A 27,668-nucleotide genomic window follows, 5' to 3' on the forward strand; every position below is an offset into this window, starting at 1 on the left:
TATATGCGGCCTTCTTCTGTTAGAGCGTAAAATCTGATTATTTGAACAAAACAATCGGGATTACGTTTATCGATTGCAGTCATGTAACAGATGCGATGAAAACATTTTGGTCAACCTCTCAGATGATTTCGCGAGCGGAATTAAAAAAATATATTCTTCATGCACCAATCAGAGAATTTTCGAAACATTTTACTTGTGATCATGTCAACCTTTTTTCGAACCATAGTTTGTGACACTGACATGTTCTGTCTGACAGATAGATACTTTGAGGTCACAAAGTAATAGTTCTCAGGGACATCGTACCTAATAATTATGATAATCGATGGATTGTTTTCTTTCTGTTTGTACATATCGAGCTCATCTTCAAATGGACACAACAATGTTTAATTGTTTGTTCAGTATTGACTACTTCTATTAATGAGAACGAGCTGTTGTAAATCGTGAAGTCCACTCATTGTCATGTTACATCGGTGATCACATGGATTTGTCTTCGTCGGCATTCCCGCGGTTGCTTCGAATGCGTCAAAATTCGCGCGTTGTGCGTCACTCGCTGGGATAGGCATAAATCAGTAGGACGCCCTCTGCCGGAACGTGGTAATCGTAGGAAGAGAACGGATCGAAGTGACCGATGTCGTGGTGATCGAGGAGATTGACGAGTTCGTATCCCATGAAGTAGTTAAATCCGATATTTTGCAGCTTGAGCGACACCGTCTGGTTGTGCTTGGTCGGGTTGAAGAAGGCGAGAGCATGTTCGTCGTAATACGTGAGATTCCTCTTCCACACGTCGACTCCTTCGATCTACACGATAAATAATGAAGAGGCAAATTGAGCCATTACTCGCCACTAAATCTTCCCCTGCAAATAGCATACAAAATTGCAGCCCTGGTTTGCATAAGCTAATGAAATCAAAGTTTGATGAGAGTAGTGTTTAAGGCAAAATATGACTGGTAGCTTAGACGCACAGGCAGATGACGATACTCTTGCTTATAGTGTCTGATAAATGTTTGCAAGCAGGACTTTTAGTACTACTCAATTCCTTCGTTACTCTCTCCTCGGACGAGCTCATCGTTGATACAGGTCTCGTTCATTAAAAAAAAAGCTTCAAGATGACCATTTGACTTCACAAAACGCATCAGTAATCACATCTCAGTCGATTACCGGTACCGACAGTTTGCGTGGAACTGGATGCTGATCATTCGACGCAACAGTGTTGCGAGGTAGCGTTTAAATGACAAATTAATATTCGTGAATGGTGTAGTATTGGTTAAAGAAGCAACGATCCAGAGAAAGAGATAGATTATAGATAGACAGATAAATAGATATACAGATAGACAAATATATATATATATATATATATATATATATACAGATAAATAGATAGATAAACAGATAGATAGACAGACATATAGATAGATAGATAGATAGATAGATACATGTAGATAGAGAGATACATAGACAGATAGAGAGATCGAGATCATAGCTTTATAAAAAATTTTAACAGCTCTCCTTCTCAAACAATGAAACAATATACGAATAATTTATGAGTTGTGAGTGCATAGGGCACGAATATCGCACGAGGCGCGAGATGAGCCACTGGTCTATTCAACAAGGCGCGTAGCGCCGCGTTGAATAGACCAGTGGCGAATCTCGCGCCGAGTGCGGTATTACGTGCCCCAATGCACGAACAAAATCATAAATTATTCGTTTTATACAACACCTTGTCCACAATCACAATACAAAATTAGTGACCGCCAACTCAGGAAGGCCCAAAAATAAATGTAACAATTAGGCAGAGAATTGTAAACCACCCTGTGTACTGCTTTCAAACACTCGTCATGATTCGACCACACAGTCACAGGAATCACGAACTCCGCAGGGTCTATACCCATTCTACGCTAACGTTAGATCGAGTTAGGCCTGGCTGTTAGGTCGATCTGAGATGTCGGTAGATCTAGTAGTAGGTCTAGACTTTGTCTATTTCCGAAAATGATTTTGTATAAAAACACAGAAAAATAATCAAATTACGGTTTCTCAACTTAAAATGAAGTCTTGATGTTGGGATCACTGTGGTCCACGTAGCAGATCAGAGTCAAAAGTAAAAACACAGCAGTACCGCTAGGTGTATACAGGCCGCGATACATGCAACTAGCTAGGTAAAGTAACTGCGCGTATACGTTAACGTTGCAGTACTCCGCCGCGCCTGGTCTGTGAGACTTACCGGCAGCGCAGCGCAGCCGGCCAGCACGTACACTGTACAATGTAGTTTGCTGGCGCTTTGCTACGGGTGTGAGCCACAGAACTCTGTGAGCGGCCATGCATTAGTAGCCCCCCGCGAAGCCGTGCTATAGTACCTTCGAGCCGTGCTATAGGCCCATGCCAGGGGCCTATTGTATGGCTGTCACTCTCAATGAGTTTGATAGGTATTTTCTATTGAATGTCATGTGACATGTTCTTGGCCAATCACAATTCGACATCATTCTGAGGTGTTGTACAAAAAAAAATAAAAGGACGATTACTCGTATAATATTCAAAGACATGAAATATATTGATTGACTCAAGCTTCTCCACGTCCCTCGAAGCCTATAGAGTACGTTTATCCAGTGTGGTTGTAGTATCGTCCATGCCATACGATCCACGCAAGCCAGTGAGTATTGTCTAAGTCGACATCGTCAACGACACCTACAAGGAGAAGCCACTATTCTAATCCATGGTCGAGTCTCAGATCGAGGAATGACCCCTTCATCGTCGCGCACATTGATATCGTACATGTATATGCACATGTGCACAGGACAGAAAGGATGACCGACCCATTCTCTGCACTATGATGTAGACGGTTGTTGCTCACTATCCCAAAGGTTGGTTATACCGAACACGCACAAATCGTTTACCACAGGTTCGTCTGTAGATGCGAACTTTGTTGAATTTATCCGAAGGTTTATCATTATTATAATTATTATCTAGAAGATTCGCTTTTCCAGAACTAAAATGGGTTCGTCATACCGAAGGTTCATTTTTTCGCCGAATATGGAATAGGGTCCATTAATAACAAAGAAAAAAAAAAGAGAAAAAAAAAGGGAAAAGGGGATTCGACATAATCTCGATTAAGTTCATTTCTACGAGTATATGGTAAGGTTCGTTAGGTTCCAAAAATGAACTAAGCAACTCAAATAAAGCTTCTGTTCTGTTACTTTGTGGGGTGATGAACTGACCTTTTTTTAATGCAATGAAACCCACTGGTTTGGTAGACAAAAAAAACAAACAACAACAACTTGCGATGCATTTGCATGTATTTTAACAACTGTATTATGCGTGCAGATTATTGAATTGTTGTGAGGCGATTTTTATCTGGCGGCGAAAGCATGAACTTTTATTTCTTGGAGGGAAAATTGTGTACTGTATTTGCATCACACACCAGAATGTAGGCCTACTACCATGGCGCTCCATAGTATTACGTAATCAAATACAAATGCGAAGTTTTAACTGATTCACCACACAGCGTCAACATGACGGCGTTGCCGCGTTTGTGATTAGTGCAAAGTTTGAAACGTTGATATTAACATGAAAATAGTTTCATTTCGATTCCGTGTATGCGTAAGACTACCTGAAGCAAAAAAACAACTAGAAATGTCGCTATGGCGACTGGTATGCCTCCGCCATAATGCACGATTCTCCTAATAGGTCTAGATAGTACATGTGGACAATGTGTGATTACATTTTCACAAAACTGGCAAAATACTGAAATGACAAGTTTGTCACAAATGTGTTGAATGTTCTCCTTCCTTGACCTTGGTTTAATTGGATGAATAGGAGAGCATGTATTTGGGGATTTAAGGACTTTAACTTGACTTTGACCCATTCATACATTTATGCATTGAGTAATTTTCATGGTACCGGTATGGAGAAAAAGTGCAATTTCTGTACTGAATAGTAAATTGTTACCATGTTCATCTGGCCTTTGACCCTAAAATTCATAAGATAATCACTTTCAGGTAGAACATGCATAAATATGCAGTAAGTTTCACGATAAATTGAGCCACTTCCGAGATATGGAGGAAAAAGTTAGTTCAGCACTTTCACTTGATCTTTGACCTTTTGACCTTTGAAGCATAAAAAAAGGAAAAAAAAACTCTCCAGTGAATTTCTATTACGTTACACATGCATACACCAAGTGCAAAAAAAAAAAAATAATAATCCTGCTGGCATTGCATGAACATGAGGGAAATAGTAAAATTTTGAAGTGTTGCACTTGACCTTTGACCCCTGACCTTTGACCCCATGAACCCTACATTCTCTAGATAATCACTGCCAGTCAGTACATGTATATACTATGTTCCATGAAGATACCTTGAACAATTTTCCAATTTACAGAGAAAAAAAAGAAGTTTTAATACTTTCACTCGACCTTTTGACCTTTGACCTTTGACCTCATGACCCAAACTTTCACCAGAGAATCTAAATTGGGTAATACATGTATGCACTAAGTTTCAAGAAAATATCTTCAGGCATTACTTAGATATGGTGGAAATAGTGAAATTTTATGTATTTGACCTTGACCTTTTGACCTTTGACCTTGAGCACGTGCACCCAAAAGTTGATAGGCACAACTTCACCCCCTAATACACATACATGCCAAGTTTCATTAGGATACCTCAACAGCTTTTGATAGTTACCTTGTCCACAAAATTCATTACGGACGGACGGAAAGACGGACGGACGGACGGAAGGACGGACGGACGGAAGGACGGACGGACGGACAACCCGAAAACATAATGCCTCCGGCACCACTTCGTGGCGGAGGCATAAAAACAAAAACGGCATTATTACGCATTGAATGGGACTATATAAATGACACTGATGTACGTATATTTAAATCGTGATGACAACATGGGCAAAGAAACTTGAAAGCTGATTTCAGTGAGCTTTGAGAAAGCCATGACATTAAAGGTATTTTGACCGGTAATTTGACGGGTTTTAACCAAATTGTCAGAAACAGAAAAATGACAGGACAACGTCTCGTACCATCATGCTACATTTACGATTTTATTTGATTGTTACTCCGAAGACAATCATTCCATTTACAAGTTTGATAAGGACGAAAGAGATCATCATCATTGATTGTCGAATAATTTTCAAAATAATTATGATATTGATGATTCATTTTTATGTCAGAGACAGCGATACCAGTGCAAGTCATCTGCAATTTTGATTTTTACCAACGATGAACAGAATTAAAGTATCAACAAGAATGCATGTATTTGTATGAAGTACATGTATTGTATACGTATACTTTGTTCACGGGATACAAGAAAGTCATTGTCATCATACTTCGTATAATAATACTACTGAGTCATTTTTCATGCTGGAGAAGCGTTGCTACCATTGCACAAAGCCAACTCCAACTATGGTTACACACAGCAATCCTGTTGGAGAGGGGGAAAATCTTTCACAAAGGGTCCAACATTCGCATGTCAGTGCTGTTGTACGTGTACACAAGTACAGAACTTATAGTTATCACTATGATTACATTGTGAGTTCTTACAAATGTAGGAAACTCTAGCTTTAATTATCCAAGCAATAAATAACATGGCATCAAAGAAGATTTTTGAGCCAACGTTAGATAAAAGTGAATTCTAATGCACGTCCTGGTACTTTACCTGCACCAAGATGCTTGATTGCTATGGGTTTGTCGTAAGTAATTTGATTTTTTCCTAATAATTGTATGTTCTTGTTCAATTTCCAAACTTTCGATTTAAACGAGGTTCCGGAAAACCACTTCTTCAACGCTGTAAGCAGGTATATAGGAAACTATCATTATATCATAGAAATGGCGTAATTAAGTGCAAGATGGCCCTCTGAAAGACATTAGTACAAGGCACTACATACAGGTGAATCATTGCAGAACGTATCGTGGTAAAATCTATGTATCATACAAATGTCATAACAACTCACGAGGTCAAAAGTCATCATCATCATCATCATCATCATCATCATCATCATCATCATTATAACACTGAATTCATGTTTACGATGTAAAATTATGTCCCTTCAAGAATCGTAGGCCTACCATTTGTTGTCATTAACACCAAACTACTATAGAAGATGCCTTAGGGAACAGTCAAACTGTGTGACAGATATTTTTAAAAAGTATCATATTTCACACTGCTTAATCCATACGAGAAGTCCAATCCATCGTTTGCGGAAACTTGGCGTGGAGGTATAATATTCAGATGGAATAGGATTGAAATTGCTCTTCATTTCGCGTCACGGTAGCGAAAGATCCGAGAAGGGATACGAATATAGCAGCACCACACCAGACGGGTTGATTACAAGCGAAATGTTCATGTCTGTGCTGTACTGGCCAATATTTCGTCCGGCAAACGGATCGGTTATCATGTATATCCACTGATGGTATCCGAAGTTTTTCACGGAGGTCGTATAGTTTGTCGGTACGCTGGTGTCTCGGTTCAAGATAACCGTGGAATACGAATCCAGACTCATGTTTCTGGTCCAGATTTCGATAGTTCCATCCTGTAGTAAGAGCGATGCATGCAGGCCTTTGACTCTCCCATCAACTTTTCTCTCTTTTTCTTTGATTCTTGTTTGTTTGTCTGATAAGTCCTGACAAAAACATTACTACAGGACTTAGGCCTAGATCGTACATATCATCACTTCAAGATTTCTAGAATTACAATTGGTTGACGACATCTTCATACTTGCTAGGGCATATTTTGATATTTCAATAATCAATACTATTAGCAGACTTGTGGCAGTTCAGCGCCGATCATTTATCATTACATTCGCTGCTCGAGAAACTTGCTTCCTGTGCATTTTGCTTGTGTTCACGTACCCTATGTATGTATGTATCTGTCTATGTGTATCTGTGTTTGAGTACGGATTTCTGCTTAGTTTTCAGGTTGATGTAGATATTAAAATATTCAAAAGAAAGCAATTGATTCTGCAATTCTCGGAATGTATACGCAGATCTTCAAGCCATTTTCTCTCCACTTTTTCTATACGGTTTTGTTTCGTTTCGTTTTGTGTGTTTGTGTGTTTGCTTGTTTGTTTGTTTGTTTGGTTTTTTTTTTGGGGGGGGGGGGGGGGGTGGGGTAACTCCTCTACGGGGGGGGGGGGTTAAAAACTTTGCCTTATGATTTAATAACTAGCAAACTGGATTATTTAATAAGTCAAAGTGATATCACAAAATAATGACACAACGGGAATTTATTCTTCTCATTCTTCTCTCCTTACCCTGTAACAGAAAAGTGTGTCATTTAAAAAGTGTGTCATCTTTAAATGAAAATTCCCTCTTTTATTTGTTATCTTTATGCCGCCCAGAGTTCTAAAAAACAGGACGCCATCCGATAAGCAGAGAACAGTGTATAAGAACGAAGGTTTACAAGATGCATGAACATGAGCCACACAATGAAATGAACATGATTCGTCTGACAAAAAGATATGTTCGCAAAGAATGGACTGCGTCTTATGTATAGCGTATGCGGAGTGAAAAATGAGATCTCAGATGTATAATATATGCTGGTTTACTTTATGAGGACATACGATTTACTGTCCAGTAATAAGATATGGGAGTGAAATTTTTTAGACGACTGAAAATAGATCGTTTTCGGCACCACAAATTCCACAATTTAGGCCCCATGATACAAACTCCTCCGGTATACTTCATTGCAATATCCAATTATCCATCCATTCCTCATAGCAAAGAGTAAAAAAGCGAGAACAGCTCGGTCACATCCAGTCCCATATATCATTAGTTATCAGTGCAACCGTCAAGAATAATTCAAATTTACTAATGCAGCGCAAGCGCTTGGAAATCTTAGAAATCGCTAATAGAATATGAAAAGACAGAACAAAAGACAAGAAAGAACGGAAATGCAAACGAATAACTACACTACGACATTATCAACATGTAAACAATAATTTCCACAAGACGTTTCAATTGTTCAACACAGAGAGGGAAACCACGCTGTATGAATTAATTCACTCCATTATTGTCCAGGTCTGTATTTTCGGACATCCACAAAACCTCTACCACGCGCCCTTTTCCGTTCACTTGTGATGGCGTTCAACATCACTGCCCCACTCGGGTTGACAACTATCGAAAAAGAATCGTCGGTGCTGAAATCGTTGTAGTCGCGTCCAGTGAACATGTCCTCGATATCGTAAATGCCCGCGGCGTAGCCAAACTTCTTCACGCTGGTCGTGTAGTTCAGTGGCGCATCCGTTCCGCGGTACAAAATGACTGTGGCGTACTCTCCGAGCGTCAAGTTACGGGTCCAGATCTCAACATTGTGGTCCTGGATCCACGATATCACAGGCACCGATCCGTGTCAAAACGAAGAGAATGGGAGTACAAAAAGGATATGATGAGTGGGATGATGTGATATGAGATGAGATGATAATTAGACATGCGAGTAATGCAATGAAATGAAGACATTGAGTTTTTTTTTTTTTTTCATGATGGAATGACTGAAAGGTAATACATACACCTGCACTTGGGGGGGGGGGGGGGGGGGGCGAAATCTCGGCCACCAGTGGCGCGATCATGACGAAATTTGGCACGGCCGACATCCGTGTGGTAATCTACAAGAGTTACTGTGTCTTCAAATATTTTGAAATTATCAATATCTCATTATACATGTAATTGATCAGATATGCAAACTAAGTCCAAGATCTTATTTTAGCCCGATTAGAAGCACTGAGAGTCTGCTTGCGTTTTAACATAATCAACAATGTTTTACATTATAAGAACCTCCAAAAGTCATTTCGATTCATGCGTATTTTATTTTTTGAATTTTGTTATGTATTTCTAAACATGTTTTCCTTCTTTATTTCATTGGATGATGATGGTTGATGGTGGTTGGACACCCATACAAGCATCTGATTAGTAGATTGCAAATACCTATTTTACCCCAGATTTAAGTGAGATGGGAGATAAAAGAAGAATACAGGAATGAGGTTCTACTGTGTCGCACCTTTGTAACCAGAAGGCCTAATAACGGTACAAGTGCAAATATCCTCATATTTATTCTTTGTTACCCGTTTAGTTTAACTTTTTATTTTTGCATTTCTTTGTTACATTTTGTTGTTCCTTATAAAATTTCTCTCTCTTCCTCATGTTAGTCTTAACGTTTATCTATTTGATTTCCCATTATTTTATTTTTACTCTACAGATAGAATGATTTGCTGGTAGAAATAGGGTTTTCTTATATCTTTTACACTTGGTTCAATGATCAATGATGAAAGTTTGAACAACAGTCATGTCAGACTTCCAAGTTTCATGTGAGACTCACGCCTCAGGGGTCTTTCTGATGCTTATATGCTTGATATTTATTTTTTCCAACGCCTAACAAAACAACAACAACAACAACAACAACAACAACAACAACAACAACAACAACAACAACAACAACAAAACATGGATTTCCATTCACAAAGAAGGTCACACTTTGAGACAATCTTTTTCATCAAATATGCCACAACATTACATTCAGTATGCACCGGATCATATCATTTACAGCTTAAAATTCTGAAGCTCTTCACCATAGGAGGGCCCTTTTATACTTGAGGGGGGTTATCATTACTATAGAACGAAGACATGCATTTTAGAATCATACACATTTTTTAAAACCCCAAATCAGTGGTTTGCCGTGTGCTAACCTTGCACTAAATCAGTCTATGTATTATTGAATTCAGCAATCTGATAGTTGATGACGTATGCAAAAGGTGTCAAAGTTGGCCCTCTGAACGATGTGGCAGATGAATGAAAAAACAAAAAGTATGCTCAACTGGATCAACAAAGCCATCTCAAAAGTACATGCATGAGAGAGCTGATGATAATTGAGTAAAAATAATGAAAAATGAGAAAGAGATGAAAGGCGCTGGCGGTGGTGATGATGATGATGAGAACATGTAGGGTGGAGACACAGATTATAATTCATTCCTTCAGAGTACAACACTAATCAGATTAAGCATTCTATCCACTGCAAAACAATTTCAAATAATCCCATGCAACATGCTTGAAATCAACATGAAAACAAAATGAAAACCATTCAAAATGACATAGTGAGAGATGTTACAGGATATTAGCAACCAAGGGCTCTAGCCAAGCAGATGTGAATATTGCAGTTGTTTGTCCAACATACTGGTAGGTGTAGTATTGTCATCTGCCATGGCATCTCCTATGCAATTAGGTAGCATCTATAACACACACACACACACACACACACACACACACACACACACACATTATATAATTATATATATATATATATATATATATATATATATACACCGTACATACATACATATATACATATACATATGTCCCATAAAGTAAGTTCTATACTTGTGCCATTTCCAAAAGGAAGTTTCATTATCACGCCTATATTCAAACACTGTATGAGTCCAATATCATAAACACAGCTTTACCAAATATTGCTGTGGTTAAGAATGATTTTCCCCACAGCATTTGCAGCGGTAAACTAACAATTATCATCCAATTATCATAAATTCAGAAATTGAATGTTTTTGAAAATATATGAATTGAATTTACCTTCACCTTCATTTACCTATATAGGTTTCATAAAATCAGAGCATGTACTGATAAGGCACCTTTCTAGTCAACTATTTTTCTGAATGTTATCATTATTGTTATCTTTACAATACAATATAATTATAAACCATACTAAATGTAAATGTATAAACGTGTTAAGGGAGAGAGAGACTCCTTATATGTTTAATAGTTGCTAATATAACTTGTTATGTATGATCATGTGGAAACGATATTGTTAAACATCACTACACAGAGGAAATTATGGTATGCTGTTTATGTTCCAGCCTTATCATGTACAGATCAGGTAGATTTCAGTGTCAGTTACGTGTTTAGGCAAACTTTATAATGTAAAAATTCTAAATATATTATGATGACATAGTAGGTTTTGAATGTCAAGCCTTTCATAAACTTTATACTCACAGGACAGCAAGTTTTTCTCCACCTTTCAAACTGTCTGTCCTACATCCTACAAGCAATATACACTCAGCAAAAACATAAAGTAAACACTTTTTCGAGTTCATAATTTTTAATAGAAGATTTTGATGAAAATCAGACAGTGCAATACATACCATATTAAATTCAATTGGCTATCAAACCAGTAGGTCAATATAAATCAAAACTTTATGCATGAGTGAACGTATTTGTCTTTCTCCTCCAAAGCACAAACGTAAAAATGGCAAAAATTGATATGTTGTCTTTCATTTGCAAATGCCTTTTAAAACAACAATAGTAATAAAAGACAATATAACACAATGCGAGGTATGAATGAAATAAAAAAAAATAAGTTTCCATTCTCTTTATCTCTTTACAACCTCAAACAAAATCAAAGTGGGAAATGAAAGGGGGAGGAACTACAAGAATTTTTTGTCAACTCAAACTTCAAATGACATAGAAAGTAAGGGCACAAAGATGATTAAATGAACAGAATATCTTTATTTCATTCATTCAGTTTAGAAATTTATGATATACGAGACAAATTCAAGAACCTAATATAATTTTCAATTGTCCTAATTTGAGAAATCAATTCAAATTCCTACCATTTTTGCCAATGTTGCTTCTTCTCTCATTTCATTTGAATTTGGATTTGACAGAGAATTCTTCATTTTCCTCCATTATTTTTAGCTTTTATTGATCTTTTGGGCAGTAAAGATATTAAAGAGAATATAGGTTTATTTATGCAACTGATTTCATGCTTTTTATTGTGTTTAATTTGTCTTTGTTCTTATTGCTACATGGAAGAGCATTAACGCATGAATGATGACTTGTTCATTTTTGCAATCTTTATTTCTATCTACATTGGAAGAGAAAAACAAGAGTGTTCACTCGTGCATAAAGTTTCCCTTTTTATTGACTTACCAAGTTGATAGCCAATTAAATTACCTTTCACATGATATATAATACATTAACATTTAGCTAAACATTTTATGAGAAATATAAACTTGAAAAAGTGTTTACTTCCTTTTTGCTGAGTGTATATTTGTGAATACGCAAAAATTATAAAGATGACTGCAATAGTCAATCCCACTCCATTCTAGCATTACAAATACGGTATATCGAGGATATTTTTCTCTTAAGCTTTGTGAAACACATTTTTCTAGACACATCAATAATATGAATCATGTATATTGTGTAAGTACAAATACACCAACACATCAAACACTCACTCAAAACATTTATGGCAGTTGCGACAATGAATATAATATATAGGCAACCCATCACCAATGTGTACAAATTATGCACAAAGCACTTAGTGTGAAGCCATAGCAGTATTTGCAGATCATATATGTACAAAGCAAAACAGATGGGAACAATTTTTTTTATTGCAATCACTTCTTAGCATAATATTTATTGGAAAAGAACATTTGCCCAAAAGAAAATAGCAAAGGAAAGCAGAAAAAATGCAATACTTTTGTCACATAATCAGCAATTTTTCCTTCCATCTAGCAACATTAAACAAATTCCTGGTTACATCAATTAATGCTGACAGTGATAGATGTATTACTGATAGTGACAAGGTGTATTGTCAAAATCAAGGCTGTTGATAGTCTGTGTGTGGTGTGGTAGCAAAACAACTTCCACCAAGAATGATGTGAACCTTGATGGCTATGTCAAAAAATAATGAATGACTAAGCATACAGCACAGTGGAATGAAAGACAGAGCCAAATTTTTATATTCACAACCATGATTGTATTTTTTTTTTCTAGTTAATCCTTTGAAAACATCCAACACTTGCAGCGCGGTACCTGAGATGTTCTCCGATCATGTCGAGACCACATACACAAAAATCATTCATCTACAAAGTTCTCAAGGTGTTAGATTTCTGCTGATACATAGCAATAAATTCATAATATGTACATGTATTCTTACCAAAATACAGTACACCAAATTTAATTCTCATTCCACAGCCTCTGCTCAGGTTGTATCCTGACGAATTACCAGTTTCTACACACTTACTTATAAATATTCTGCTTATGCATGAGATAACTTGAATTGTGCATGCTAACTAAACCTACAGACTAACGAGTGTAATACTTTCTTTGTGAGAGCTGCTTAGCAAAACTTATTTCCAAAGTACAGTCAACCTCCCCATAAATCCAACAACTTACGTGGATTTTGACTTTGTAAATACAACAAATGAACACCTGTTAATGTCCATCTGGGGTAAATTTTTCTTTGTCTTAGCCATTTAAAAAAAAAAAAAAAACTTGTGTGAGGCTAACTTAGGTGGGATTGACTGTATAGCACTTACAAACATGGAGAAATGACAAGATAAACGTATTCTATTACATTGACTTTGTACACAAAAAGCGCATTGATAGAATTGTAGGACAATGCGGCTTAGAAAAGAAGAAAAATAGAAGAGAACTGTAAACTCCAATCTTGTGTTTGAGTAAGTATCACCATTCAGGGGCACATATTCATTATCTACCAACAAAAAGAGTATGAAAAGGGCAATGCACACTAATCAATGTGACTATTGCACACATAAAATTAATACATAGGCAGCAATTCTACCACAGGCAAAGGCACCATGTGATATATCGCTGCATTTCTGTACCTACATCCATTAAACTCTTAACTTTGTGACTGTTTTGAAAGAGTTTGAGTATAGTGTATGAATACTGTAAAACACAATATTTTCGCGGCATGAAATTTTCGCGAATTGGAGAGACGGCCTTTTTTGTGGCATGAAATTTTCACAAGTTGCCTCTAACATTCAATGCGTATAGTGTAGACAAAAAAAATCATACATGTGCATTTTAATTCTGCGAATCTTGGCTCTCGCAAAATTCGCGAAATTAAAATGCACGCGAACAAGCCTCGTTTTACAGTACACACCTCAGTTTGGCATCAAACACTTCAATGTTTTTCTAAATAAATGTATAAAATCACAAATCTATAAATACTTCTTACTGAACAATCCCTTTGCTGTACTACACATATTTTCTTCTTGTAAACGAAACAGCGGAAATATTACATAAGTCCAGTACCTGATGTATTTCACTTTCACTCTGTATAAAGTCTATTTTCCTTGTAGAAAGAGAGAACAATCTTCGTCCACAAGGTATCATTGCATTGGTAATGCCGTCATAAGTGCTACGCCACTTGGGTTGACCTTCTGTGTCAGAGTATCTTCCATACCAAGATGCTGCATGAGGTCGCTACCCATGCCCTGCACGCCGCTCACCATGTAACCATTCGCTCTCGCGGGGATCCCCAACTGGCTTAGGGTCGTGTTAAAATTGATCGGAAGCTTCACATACCGGCTCGTGATGGCTATGAGCCACCGCGACTTCTGCAGCGGTCTCGTCCATGCCTCAATGTGATACTTTGTGTTCTAAACAGTGGGTGGAGGTTATACATACAATGTAACCATGTGCACTCAAATCTCACCTTCCTTGTCAGACATCGTGAACAGGAAAATTTAAGTGCCATACACTATAAAAGCTGCTAATTTTGCAAATTTCATTTTTGGGAATTTCAGGAATCACTGTTGGGCTGCAAATATGTGAACAACACTCAAAATATTGCCACCTGATCTTGATTAAATTCGTGGAGTGAATACACAGACATATGTTATTTTGATCAACGATAACATCAGTGTCAAATCTCTAAAACAACATCTTAAGAAAATGTCTGTGACCTCCTCATTTGCAAAATTATCTGAATGAAAAAATAGCAGCTCTTATGTAGATCTTTTCTAATGATGAATTACTGAGAATTTAATTAATACATACATTTATTTTCTCAGAGCACCTAAATTTGATTTCTATATAGAGTGTAAAATCTCCATCTTACCAACTGCTACCTACACAGCATAAGGAAATGACAGAGTAGTGAGTATTTTAGCTGACGGATAAAATATATGGTTTCGCCAGTAAAACCTGGTTATGTACAAGGCATCTTGCACAACAAGCAACAATATGCAAAAACTTGCATGATTTAATCTTATTACTATGATCTATTTACTTTAAAAATATTATGAACAAGCAAGGTGATTTCAGAACTTACTAGGTAATACTCATTACCACTTCCATGCTCAAGATCGCATGAGATAACATAGGTGGGATGAATAATACACTGCTTTGACTACTTAAACCCTACTACTCTGAGTGCTGATTGGTACAGAAAAACCCCATAGCATTATAAACACTGTTTAAAGTCCCTGGCACCGAAACCATTCGTAATTGTAGATCAAGAGATAAGAACATAAGCCACCTCTGACTAAAAATCTTTATGTATCCATCTCAAATCATCATTGCAAATACATAAATTTATCATTTACAGATAATTCATTAAAAAAAGGCACACCTGCTGCTCACTTACACTTTAATGTCCTGTTAACAGTTTGATAATTTTATTTGTCATTATTCATGTAGAAGTGACACAGGTAAATCTAATCATCTCATGACTTAAAGGACAAGTTCACCTTCATAAACATAAGGATTGAGAGAATGTAGCAATATTAGTAGAACACATCATTGAAAGTTTGAGGAAAATCGGACAATCCGTTCAAAAGTTATGAATTTTTGAAGTTTTTGTGCAGTAACCGCTGGATGAGAAGACTACTGCAGTGTGTGAATAACTTAGATGTCCCATGCGTACAACAATATAAGGAAAATATAAAGAGAATTTCACAAAATTTCATCTTTTGAAAAAAGTACACATTCCCCCGACTCGTTACCGACAAAATGTTATGGGTAATATTATTCCCCCTGCCTTTAGAAAGAGGCAAGTCAAGTGCTCTTTTATTATGCGAAAAAAGTGAAAATATGTTGAATTTTCTTTACATTTTCTTCATACTGTTGTACGCATATGACTCACAAGCTGTAGTAGTCTCCTCATCCAGCGGTTCCAACACAAAAATTTTAAAAATTCATAACTTTTGCATCGATTGTCCAATTTTCCTCAAACTTTCACTGATGTGTTCTACTAATATTGTTGCATTCTCTCAATCCTTATGTTTATGAAGGTGAACTTGTCCTTTAAACGGTTTAAAATGTTTTGTTTTAACACTACAAATCTAACAGAAATGATGCACAAGTTCAACGACTCAAGTTGATCATATTTGCAACACCACACAGGTGATAGACAAGATGTTTATAATTTTGAACTGATTTCATGTAATTTGATAAGCATACTATCTATCATATCTATAAATTTGATGTAAACATGTCAATTCATGCAGCTTGTGAGATGCATGAGATAACCACTGACATTACAAATGACTCACAAAAAAATAGATATCCATGGCTAGTGCACGATTACAGTAATAATGAAAAGATAAAAATTTGGCTCATGCTTTAGACAATGGTAGAACAATAGAACTGGAACTTGCTTGGGCAGACAATGTGGTGGGGGGGGGGGGGGTAAATTGATTGGAATGACTTTGGTGAATGCTTAAACAGGTAAATGCAAGTTTGTGCATCGCAGTGGTACAGGCTGAAAGAATGAAACATTTTGAGTCTGTTCTGACATGACGTACAAAGGAGCATAAAATGATTGTGTCCAAACAAAAGACAGACAACACCGATGGAATATTCACGGGTGTGCTTGTTGAAAAATAAGACATTTGATGATTCTGCACAGTCAAAAGCATGGTGCATGTTTATCAATGTTGAATGGTCATCTTAAAGCATGCAAAGCAGCGAAGCAATTGAAGAAATGAGGTAGGCGATGATGAAAATGAACTACACATGCTTACTCATTTGGCTTGGCATCTTTTTCGCTCTTTATTTTGTTTTGTTTAAGCAATCCACGTACAAGCTCGTACTAACAGCCACACTATTGTTTTGCTCTTTAGTGATTGTGGGTTAGTTTTGCCCTTTTGTAGCAGTGAATCCTGAGTATTATGGGTTGGCAAAATGATGCAAGCTATGAGTGAGAAGCATTGGCCGGTTTTGTAGCATGTTAAAACTACGGAGATATTATTTGGGCAATGTCACAGTGCTTTTGCTATGCTATCTGAAGCTTATGAAGATATCTTACTTGTATGGGTGTTTTTTTTTTTTTTTTTAATCTGCATGCTTTATTGATATTTTTCACAACAGTGAGATTAATATGAAGTCTGCGAGTCAAGCACCTCTTGTTGAAAATATGTACAGAATTCTGGCTGTAAATGTTGACACTGTCCAACAACACATGGTTCTCTTTCTGTCACCTCGTATCCTGGATTTACACTACCAGGCATCGAAAGTAAGTGTGGCCATATTTTGCCTGCTTATTGCCTTTTATGTTATGATTATGTTTGAAATTTGAAATGACACTGAAATAAAATGGCTGAGAAAAATCATGTCTCAATGCATTAATGCATTTATCAGTGAATTTCTGGAATACCACAGAACTTGACCAAAATCATCACTTTACCAATTTCTCAACCAAACAGTTGAATTCCCAGCATCATGTTTGCCTGGCAGTGTCATGCACATTTGTGTGTTTCTTCATTTTGATATTCTAAAATCTACGCAGTCTTTGTCCACAAACATGATAGGTGGACCTAGGATACAGCTCACAGTCGGTGATTTGGGCGAGAGTTTTGCTTGAGGAGAAATTCGGTGTGGATCGGCTGCCCCAACCCCCTTCACCCTTAACCTTACATTCCTTTAATATTTAGGTGTGGTCACACAAATAGGTTCAGAAAAGGGGTCTGTGTTCTAAGACTGTGTCAGCAGAATGACAGGAAAGCTAGCAAATCATATCAAGTAAAGTTCACTGACCTGTAGCACACGTTTGCCCATGTGACCGGACGAATCCTTCACAATATTGATGACGTCCTTGTTGAGCAGCATCTCCCGAAAATCTGGTCGGATGGTGCGGAGATCATTGGACATGAACATTGGGGCAGCAAAGATGGTCCACATGGCCAGTTGGGCCCTGGACTGTTCAAAGCTCAGACCAAAGTCTCCGATGATGAGCTGTAAAAGGATATTAACAAAAAACGGACTTCAGAACATTCTTAGTCCTTCAAATTAAGGCATATGGTTGTGTGGATAGCAATATTTCATTCCTCTGAAAAAAATATGCATAAAATTCCTTAACCCTAAAAGGGCCGGCGGGGGGAGCAGAATCTGTCCCCCTCGACGTTTCGCGCTATAACTCTATAACGTGAAAAGGCCTTCTTGACTTTATTCGTTTAAGTCTCGCGCAACTTTTGATACCAAATTTGCAACGTCCGCGCATACTTTTTCGAAGCCACGCCCACTTTTGTAACGGCATGTCGCCCCAAAACAGGCACAATTTTGTGATTTTGTGTACATTTCCTATGGAAAACAGAACTCTGTCATGAAAGTCATAAAAACCTGATTATTTTTACAAAATTTATTCACTTTCATTGATTAATTTTATGCTGATTATGGTAGAAAAGTGGTCAGTGACAATTTCCAACAGAAAAACAAAGGAAAAAAAGTTGAAAAACAAAGAAATACATAAGAAATTCTGAAAACAATAAAATACATAAGAATTGAAATGAGTTTTGGAAGTTTTTGTGATGAACAATTGTTGAATATGCTAAAACAGATTAACAGACCAAAAAGTAGACTCTCAATGCTTTTCATTAGGCTAAAATATGATCTTGGGCTTAATTTGCATAATTAATTAATTAGAATTAGAAATTGATTTTTTTCCAAAAAAATTAATGACACAATCTTGTGGGTGGGTGTCACACATGCCAAATTCCGTCGCGATCAATGGGGGGAGGGGGGCGGAATCCGCCCCCCTCCGGTTTTTAGCATGGCCAAAAAAGCCTGGCCTGATTAGGGTTAACTTGAGCCAAAACACCTTATCTTTCAGATTTTCTCAGAGTTTATGTCTGGACTCAAAAGGGGCCTGAGTTTTGACTCCATTTTACTCCAATGGCTCAACACTACTGGATAAGCAGTTTTCAGCAGTTTTTGTTCGTTTGTGTTTGTTTTTGTTTTTGTTGTTTGCTATGCTAGATTTTATGTCTGTGAGTAATAAGGGTAATGAAGTGTCCATACACCATCAGAGGTCCTGCACAGGGACAAAGCAATGATCAACCACGTCTTGGATCACGAAATCTCCTTACAAATGCAGGGCTAACCATTGACATCAAACAGATGTCAAGAACTAAGCATCAATGTGCCTCTCCACCAATCCCCTTCCCCTCTTTCTTTGCTTCTGTGTAGCACAGCCAGAAGATTAGCCTAACACTGATTCAAAAAGCTTTCTTACATAGTTGCATCAGGTTTTGTCTGACAACTCCGACCATGTCTGGATAGCTCAAATTCCCTGGTCCTGCCACAGGGACTAACTCACAAAAATGTTCTTACATATTGTATACGCCATATATTTCGTGAGTCTAAATTTTTCGCGAATCGGGACTTCCCGACAATTTCGCGAGTGGTTAAATTCGCGATCGTGGAGTCCTGTACTGAACGAAGAAATGCACTAGTATATGCATACGTCACATTCATATCAGGATGAGAGTCAATATTTTCGGCTGTTTTCAATTTCACAAATAGCAGCTGACTCACGAAATTCGCAAAAAAAAAAAAAAAGCTCACGAAATATTCGGCATATACGGTAGTTACATCTGGTTTCGTCTGACAACACTGACCATGTCTGGATCGTTGAAGTTTCCGGGTCCTGCCACAGGGACCAGGGTGTCCTGCTCCTTGGTGTAATAGTCAATGATGCTTAGGACACTGTCCCACGAGTCTTGAATGTCGTCATAGTTACGCCAGATGTTGCAGTTCTCCGCCACAAGTTTATAGTCAACCTGTGAGAAGTGAGCAAGCCGGTTCACGGAATCATACGAATGGTGGAGAGCATGCAGACACTTGCGCATGTTCACCTTCACTCTTGCAACTTTACTATTTGTTATTTGCACTAAAAAATGACAAATATTTTTTTTCCTGCATCAAATACAGTCCCGCATGGAAGGTGAGAATATTTGTGTGGTAAAATGAATCAGTAGGCGTTTTCACATCAGCCCGATGTTTCGAAATAGCGCGCTATTTTCTGACTCGAGAAATTAACCCGATCACGAAATAGCGCGCTATTTGATAATGTGAATACAAATTAGCTCGCTAATTGATTGAGAAAATTTCTCAAGTCCAACTCGGGAAATTTCCAAAATAGCAGGATAATTAATGCGAACTAGCGCGCTATTTGATAATATTCGGGCTGATGTGAATAGGAAATGAAATAGCGCGCTAATTTGCGTTCGCGAAAAATATCTCGAGCTTGGATTTTTATCGGGCTGATGTGAAAACGTCTATTGTTGCTGTATACTCATGTACTTACAACTCAAGTTGGGCCTCTAAGCTACAATGATTCAGTATTCAGTTGAGATCCTTGGTTGGATGCCCCTCAAGGTCTTTAATATCTACAAAAGTCATAGGTGATTATATTTGCCCTTTTGAAAACTAGTGCAAAGCTGCAATTCATGCACCCTACATTTCTTATACTGCTCTGTGCTGTACTTGGCTCATCTGTATTTAGAGTATCGATTGAGAAACTGGATGCAAGAAAAAAAAATCTGAGTTGCATACTTTCTCTTACGAGGCATAGTGCCCCTGGGGGCTGCAAGTGAGGAATTGTGTCAATCTGTACAAAAACGTATAAATTACTCCAGCAATAATACATGCCAAGCTTGGTTCAAATTTGATGGTGCGTTTTCAAGAAGAAGATGACAATATAAAGTTTGGCCACTATGGTCCCAGCACCCCCCCCCCCCCTCCAATAGGGCCCCATGGGGGATACCACTGGATCTGCCATGGAGAAACTTAAAACTACAGTCACCAGTGCACTTACTGATACTACTAGCTCAGCTTTGTCACTTTGGGATCTAGAGAAGATTTTTATTCTTTCTTTATCTTTTTTTAAAGCAGAAATTCATAGAGAATCTAGAAATATGACAAGTTAATTATCTACGAAAAGCTAAGAAGCTAGTTAACAAAACTGGATATCTTTCAGACAATGTAACTTTACCCCCAAATTGTTTTTGAGATTGAAAAAACACCCCATTTCTATGACCACGTAGATCCGTTCGCTACAAGAAACATCGGATTTGAGCGACGTCACCTAATGTGTATGAGCTGATTTGCCGTACGGCTATATGAGACCCGCTCTGGCAAAACCCGAAACTTCTCGGCAAATGTGATTTCGCGCTACATGGAGATCCTTTTTCCCAAGGGATGCTACCTGCCAAGTTTGGTGAAAATCCATCCAGAGGTGTTCAAGGAGAAGCTGAAAATGTTAACAGTTTATGCAAAATGCATACCTCACGGCAAATGCCACACGATGAATGATTGCAAAAAGTTTACTTGAGCCTTTGGTGTATGCGACCTAATAAAAGTACTAGTAATCTATGAGACTGTGCTCTCTTACCGTAATGCCAGTTGCACGTTCATAGTCTGGCCAGCTGCATGAGAACAGGATAGGTCTACCAGTCTGATTCAGGTACTTTGTCATCTCTGGATAACCTGGTAGAATGTAAGGAGAAAGAGGGGGCCAAATGATATCTTTCCAATATTTTGGGACATGCTTAGAACTATGGTAACTGATAGCTAAAAGTGTCACTTAATCTACACCATCACTTCAGCATTTATAAATGTCCACTTGGTATGGGAAATAAGATGGGGATGTCAAAGTCGCTACAATTGCACAACATTAGTCTGTGGATTCTAATAAGATATGTATCTACTTGCGATATCATTAAGGGATACAAATGAAGGTAATAACAGAGACAACTACATGATTAGGCAATTCTAATTGCAGATTCGATCAACAAGCTGGGCCCCATTTCATAAAAGATGTTAGGATAGCAACTCTTGATGGAATGGCAACTTCCCATAGCAGCAGCCAATCAGGAAGCTGGAATCTTGTCATTACCATGACAATTGTCATTCCAGCAAGAGTTGCTATCATATCAACATATTGAAAAATATTCCATAGAAAGTTTGTCGGCTGAAAAAAATTAAATGCAGCAGAATTAAACCAGTAACTTAAACCATCATTCTGCATGGTTCTGAGGACAATCTTATAGCTTTAAAATAAAATGGCTCTCATACTCTACATTTATAAGGGGCATGGATGGGGGAATGGGGTGGACTTTTTTTTTTGTACACCTTCAAAAAGAACACAATAGTCAGCCAGCCACATTTCTACTAGGGCCAGCTGCATTTCTACAGAGGTCTTGAATTGTAAACTTCAGGGTGACTAATTCACAGAATGTCACAACACTATACAGGACCTTTTACATGAAAATGTCTTGCTATAGCCACCATGTGTGTTCTTGAGAAACTGGACGACAAACATAAACATAAGGTTACACATTCTTGTTTTTGTTCATTTTTTTTTTCCACCAGAGTATCACCTTTCTTCATCGTGTGGGGGTCTGCATAGCACCCGTCCATCTTCAGCATGTCCACACCCCAATCGGCAAAGGTCTGTGCGTCCACTTCCAAATGACCCAGGCTCCCAGGGTACCCTCCGCAGGTGAAGTTTCCATAGTCAGCATAAATCCCCAGTTTGAGGCCTTTCTTATGCACCTTTAAAATGGACAGAAATAATTGGCTAAGTTATATACAATGTACATTTGTAAGGAACATGGTGGTAGTATCTTTCCATGCCTATGCATATTTAATATTGGCAAACTTTGTCATCAGAAAAAATGACAATAGTACGAGTAATGTGAGAAAATCCACCTGCGTAGACTTGTTGGGGTGGGGTGGGATGAGAATGTGGAACTGAATTGCAAGGATGAACATTGTTTTGCTTGCCAGCTAACTTGTGCTCAGGCCCCAGTCACATATAAACACAGATCCTCAATTGTTTCGACCTCGATGGAGTGTCGACGAGCATTGGTATGACTGTACACATGGTATTAACATGGCAGCTACACGGATAAGGCCGGAAGAGCGCGGCATCTACATTGACAAACATGGCATCTACACGGATCCACACGGACCATCTCAGATTGCTCTGCCAACATGGCAATCCCCGGATGACGCCGGATGTTTTTGACCTCCAAAAGTTGCCATGTTGGCCTCCCGGATGTCCCTGGATCTACACGGACATATACGGATGTCCAAGGATGTCCAATGCGTCAACAGGGATCTCACCTCGGATCACCCTGGATCAGATCTGCGGTTGTCCAGCATGTCTATGTGACTGGGGCTACAACCAGGGTCTACAAGACCTATGAGGAGTGTATCCCTTTTATATTTTGCCATGGCCTTTGAAAAAATCTGTTCACTACACTACTTGTCTAAACCAAAGGACTAGGGGAAGGGCATCTTGATTAAAAAAAAAATGAAGTATCATAATTGGAAACTGATAACAGGCCCGAGAACTGTCACAAAGCTCATAACATCACACCATCTTTTTACCATGCAGGCAGTGTGGTATAAAGCCAAAGTCTGGCTGTTTATGCTGTGCACATGACAAATTAAATGTTGACTAAAGAGTGAAACAGTTGTTTGAAGAAACTAAAACATGTGATATAGAATCTCTTAAGGACTGATCAAATTCCAACAAGGCCATAACACAGGATGCAAAACAAGCCTCCAGGGAAAAATAAAGTGTGTAAAGACAATGGACATGAATGCTTGAAAAGTACGTTGGCATTGGGGGCGTTGTCTCTCAAAATCCCTTAATCAAATAAAGCTTTGTCATTTTATTTACCAAGAGGTCGTAGAATCAACATCAGATTAAAGTTATGTGGTACAAGAAGTACAAACAAAAATGTAGACTGCTGAGAAGACTTATTGAGAATTATTCAAAACAAAAGAAAAAGTCTTCAAGACAGCTGTGGAAGAAAATATACCAAGTTATACCACTACAATATCTACCTTGAGATCAATGACAAAAATAATCCATGTATTACACGAAAGAAGCAAAATATTGTTGCGCTTTGACTTTCATGCTCGCTTCAGGTAGCACAAAATGCACGAAAAATGTCCACTTCCATAGTATAAGAAAATAGGAGCTGAAAAAATAATACATGGTGTATATGGGTACATATTCTTGTAAACTTGCGAGTATTGTCACAAAGCACCAATACTATTGACCATGTAGTTGAAAAATTTGGTCCCATTGCAACTCTTTTTGTTTTGTTTACATTTTTTAATTATTTCTTTTTATTTTTATTTTTTTGGTGAGGGTAAAGGAATATAACCCAGAATGGGATGTGCTAATGATTACTCACATAATCAGCCAGAGCCTTAATACCACTGGGAAATCGGTCTGGATCAGCCTGGAGACGTCCCTGAGAATCTCGCTGTTTTGCCGACCAGCAGTCATCAATGTTGACGTATTCATATCCCGCATCAAGGTACCCATCTTCCACCAAACGGTCAGCCATTTCCTTGAACAGGTTTTCACTGCAAACATTTGGCACAGAACATCTGACCATCTTTACTACATCCTCCAATGATTTTTACAATTTTTCTTTTTTATAGCAAAATTCAATGATAGGATTGATATCTTAAAACTTTCATCCTTTCAAATAAATTAAGAATGAATACATCATTCCATATCTTCTTGGATGTTTGTGTTAATATCTGTCTTAGCCCTTTGAGGACCTAGTCCTGAGTATACTCGGGCAGGTGTCTTTGGGAACTGCATGTTGTAGCAAAATCAAACCGTCCTCAACGAGTTAAGTGGGTATCACATGAAATAATCTGCAGGGTTTGGAATCCTGTCTCAATGAAATTCTCTGTCAAAACTATGAATCAAAATGAGCAATTCATTCATCAGCAGATGCATTTTCTTTTTTTTTATTTTCTTTAAAGCAAGGATGAACTACTTCCTGTTACTAATTTTTTTCTTTTTTTCCAGAGTTAAATATATTGTTTATAAAGTGTGTAATAAATAATCCTGATATAGGTGTAGCATTATACTTGCTTTATAGGGAGTAATAATTTCCACTGAAGAAAGCATCTTTCTTCTGGTTTGACGACATTCAAACGTCCCACATTCAAGATGGTGTGACAGCCACATGATCACCAAACCTTGTATCACATAATACAGGCACATCACAAGGATTTTTTTTTGCTTTGTATGTTATGAACAAGATGTCATTATAACAAATTGGATGCACACTGTACAGTGCCATATCTCTTCACCAAGTGCTGTCTCCTGTAAAGACATACCTGATGCAATTCTTGGGGTCGTTTTTGCAGTCAATGTTGCACCTGAACCTCTCCCAGGCAAGCCACCCCATCGGGGGAGTCCTTGCCAAGCCATTATCGAGGGCCATGGAAACGCCACACAGAGCAATCAGCACCAGGAATGTCTTCATCATGATTGCGAGATAAACTTCACTGGAGATTTACTAAATGTGAATGAAACAATAAAACAAGAATAAAAACAAAAATAAAATCAAGCTACAGACTCCTTATGTTTCAACAGAACACTGCATCACTGCTCTGCCCTGTTTTTGCAAATCATAGTAAAATAACTTTTTTTAAAAATTGGACTTGGCATGTTCTATTAGGCTGTTATGTTTTGAGCAAAAAACACTTTCCATATTCCAACATTTAATAGTGCCTTGCGCTCGCTTAATATTGCATGTGTATGCAGCAACTTCAGATTAAAAAAACAAAAACAAAAACAGTAATATATCAAATAGTAAGAAAATGTCCAAATGATTTACAGCAAGTTAATGAAGGTGGTTTAATAAAAAATGCAGTTCCTAGAGCATATACATAGCCACACACAGACCGACACACACAGACAGACAAACAGTGAGACAGATAGACAAACATACACACACATTCCTCGAATGACTTCTTTCAACTTGCCACAATCATTTAAAGGGATAGTACAGTTTTGGTTGAGATGAGAAATAGGCTTTCGAATTTTTACAAGATACCATTTACCAAGAAAACACTTATGATATAGCACAGAGCATACCATTTTAAGAGGAATTCAAAGTTTATTTGATGAAAATCGGGTTTGGAATAACTGAAACATCCAAAAACAAGGTAAAACAAAGCGATCGTTACAAAGTGTGGGTCCCACACTTTATTAGAATCGTTCTTTTTTGGATATCTCAGCCATTTCAAAACCAATTTTTATCAAATAAACGTTGAATTCCTCATAAAATTGCATGCTCTTTCATATTTCATATGAGATTTCTCATTATCTCACCTAAAAATGTTAGAAACCTGAAATTAGGTCTCAACCAGAACTGTACGATCCCTTTAATGTTTAGCTCCCATGTTGATTGTGCAGGCAGCATTATATGTGGCAATCTCTCATGAAGAGCGAGTTATGGATGATGGCATAAAAGTTGACATAGATATTGCATTGACGCTTTCTGATAATCAATTTGGTTCAAATTTATGTGATTGATGGGAAGTAAGCTATGAAGAATTTCACATAATTTGCCAATGATGTCATCTCCTCACAAAAGTCCCATACTACTGGTACTTTGTCTTTGTATCTAGACATGTCTTTACCAAAATTTCCTTTCTCTTGCTGAAGATGAAGCGCATTGAAAGAGATAAACATCAAATCACATCAAGTTACTGAAGCATTGCAGTTTAACATTAACGCACCTGCACCAAAAGGTTCGACCTCGATCCCATGCCATGGACAGAAGGTTCGACCTTGCACAAAAGCGTAAGGGTTTCTACACGTAGCAGGCAGTCAAATTTTGGACAGCGTTGTGGTTGAATCATGCTCGGCTCGCACTACCTAGTATTAGCACAATATGACTTGCCTAAAACTATTTTTTAAGTAGTGATAAGAGGACCTTGTGGTTGTGCGTGGCTTGCCTGGTCAATCGGCAAGGATAAGTCCGCTACAGATGCTAAATAATTGACAAAAATTATGTTTGCATATAATATGTACAAATACCCAAGAGAGAAAATTCGAAAATTCCAAAGTCAAATACCGGTAGCAGTACACTGTATCAGCATTCACTAAATGACAACACACATGGTGTCATAAATGTTTAGGTGTGAACACATCACCAGATTTGTCTTGGAATATCACATCAATTTTTGTGAAAATTGCAAATTCCATCAACTTGATACTGACATATAAAGGTAGCAATTATTCCCCCTGCTTTTCTGACAGTGGCTAGTAAAGTGCTTGAATGCTCTTTCATAATGCTAGAAAAGTGAATTTTTGTGGAATTGTCTTTATATTTTCTTTAATATTGTTGTCCACTCATACGTCATTAAACCTCTGCTCTAGTACAGTAGTCTCCTCATCCAGCGGTTCCAACACCAAAACTTTAAAAATTCATAACGTTCCTTGCATTGATTGTTTGATTTTCCTCAAGCTTTCACTGATGTGTTCTACTAATGTTGTTGCTCTCATCTCATCTCACTCAATCCACATTGCTCTTTGGGTTTGGGTTCCCTTATTAATATTAACGTTAGACTTTTAACCCTAGGCCTAACTTGTTACAGAGACCAGAGTTTTTGTAGACACGGTTCTATCGTAACAAGTTAGATCTAACATATTAGGGAGGGCCTAATCCCCGATTCCATACTCACCAAAACATGCAAAATGGCCTAACCAAAGACAAGTAGGCCTAACGGTTTAGATCGAGACGAAGAAAACAAAAATCCAAATCCTCTCACAGTCTCAGGTCGGCAGAAGATGTGTCATGTACAG

At 37.8% G+C, this 27,668-nt stretch overlaps 1 protein-coding gene across 2 annotated transcripts; it reads right to left on the minus strand.

Moving 5' to 3' along the window:
- Positions 1 to 436: 436 nt before the first annotated feature.
- On the minus strand, positions 437 to 27,668 carry LOC139709855 (alpha-N-acetylgalactosaminidase-like). 2 transcript variants are annotated; one of them, XM_071621817.1, is made up of 8 exons: positions 27,548 to 27,668; positions 25,190 to 25,371; positions 24,244 to 24,418; positions 22,411 to 22,585; positions 21,423 to 21,517; positions 19,648 to 19,809; positions 17,789 to 17,986; positions 437 to 798 (listed from the first exon to the last, which is right to left on the minus strand). In XM_071621817.1, exons 2-8 carry the CDS (start codon positions 25,339 to 25,341, stop codon positions 544 to 546), a joined length of 1,212 nt encoding a protein of 403 aa, XP_071477918.1. In that variant the 5' UTR covers positions 25,342 to 25,371; positions 27,548 to 27,668; the 3' UTR covers positions 437 to 543. The 2 variants fall into 2 exon arrangements, with proteins under 2 accessions (XP_071477918.1, XP_071477917.1); XM_071621816.1 differs by lacking the exon at positions 437 to 798 and adding an exon at positions 7,773 to 8,312.

The sequence above is a fragment of the Diadema antillarum genome, unplaced genomic scaffold (assembly GCF_040938485.1).
Source record: "Diadema antillarum isolate AM-2024a unplaced genomic scaffold, OU_Dant_1.0 seq00001474_RagTag, whole genome shotgun sequence".
In the NCBI taxonomy this organism is placed as follows: Eukaryota; Metazoa; Echinodermata; class Echinoidea; order Diadematoida; family Diadematidae; genus Diadema; species Diadema antillarum.

Excerpts from the sequence above, each read along its gene's own strand:
- LOC139709855 (XM_071621816.1), bottom strand. The coding sequence starts at position 25,341 with ATGATGAAGACATTCCTGGTGCTGATTGCTCTGTGTGGCGTTTCCATG. Across the intron at positions 21,518-22,410 it reads CCCCCACACGATGAAGAAAG|GTTATCCAGAGATGACAAAG; the intron begins GTGATACTCTGG and ends ACATTCTACCAG. Across the intron at positions 17,987-19,647 it reads ACTTCAACGATCCAGACATG|CTCATCATCGGAGACTTTGG; the intron begins GTCAGTGTTGTC and ends ATCCTTTTACAG.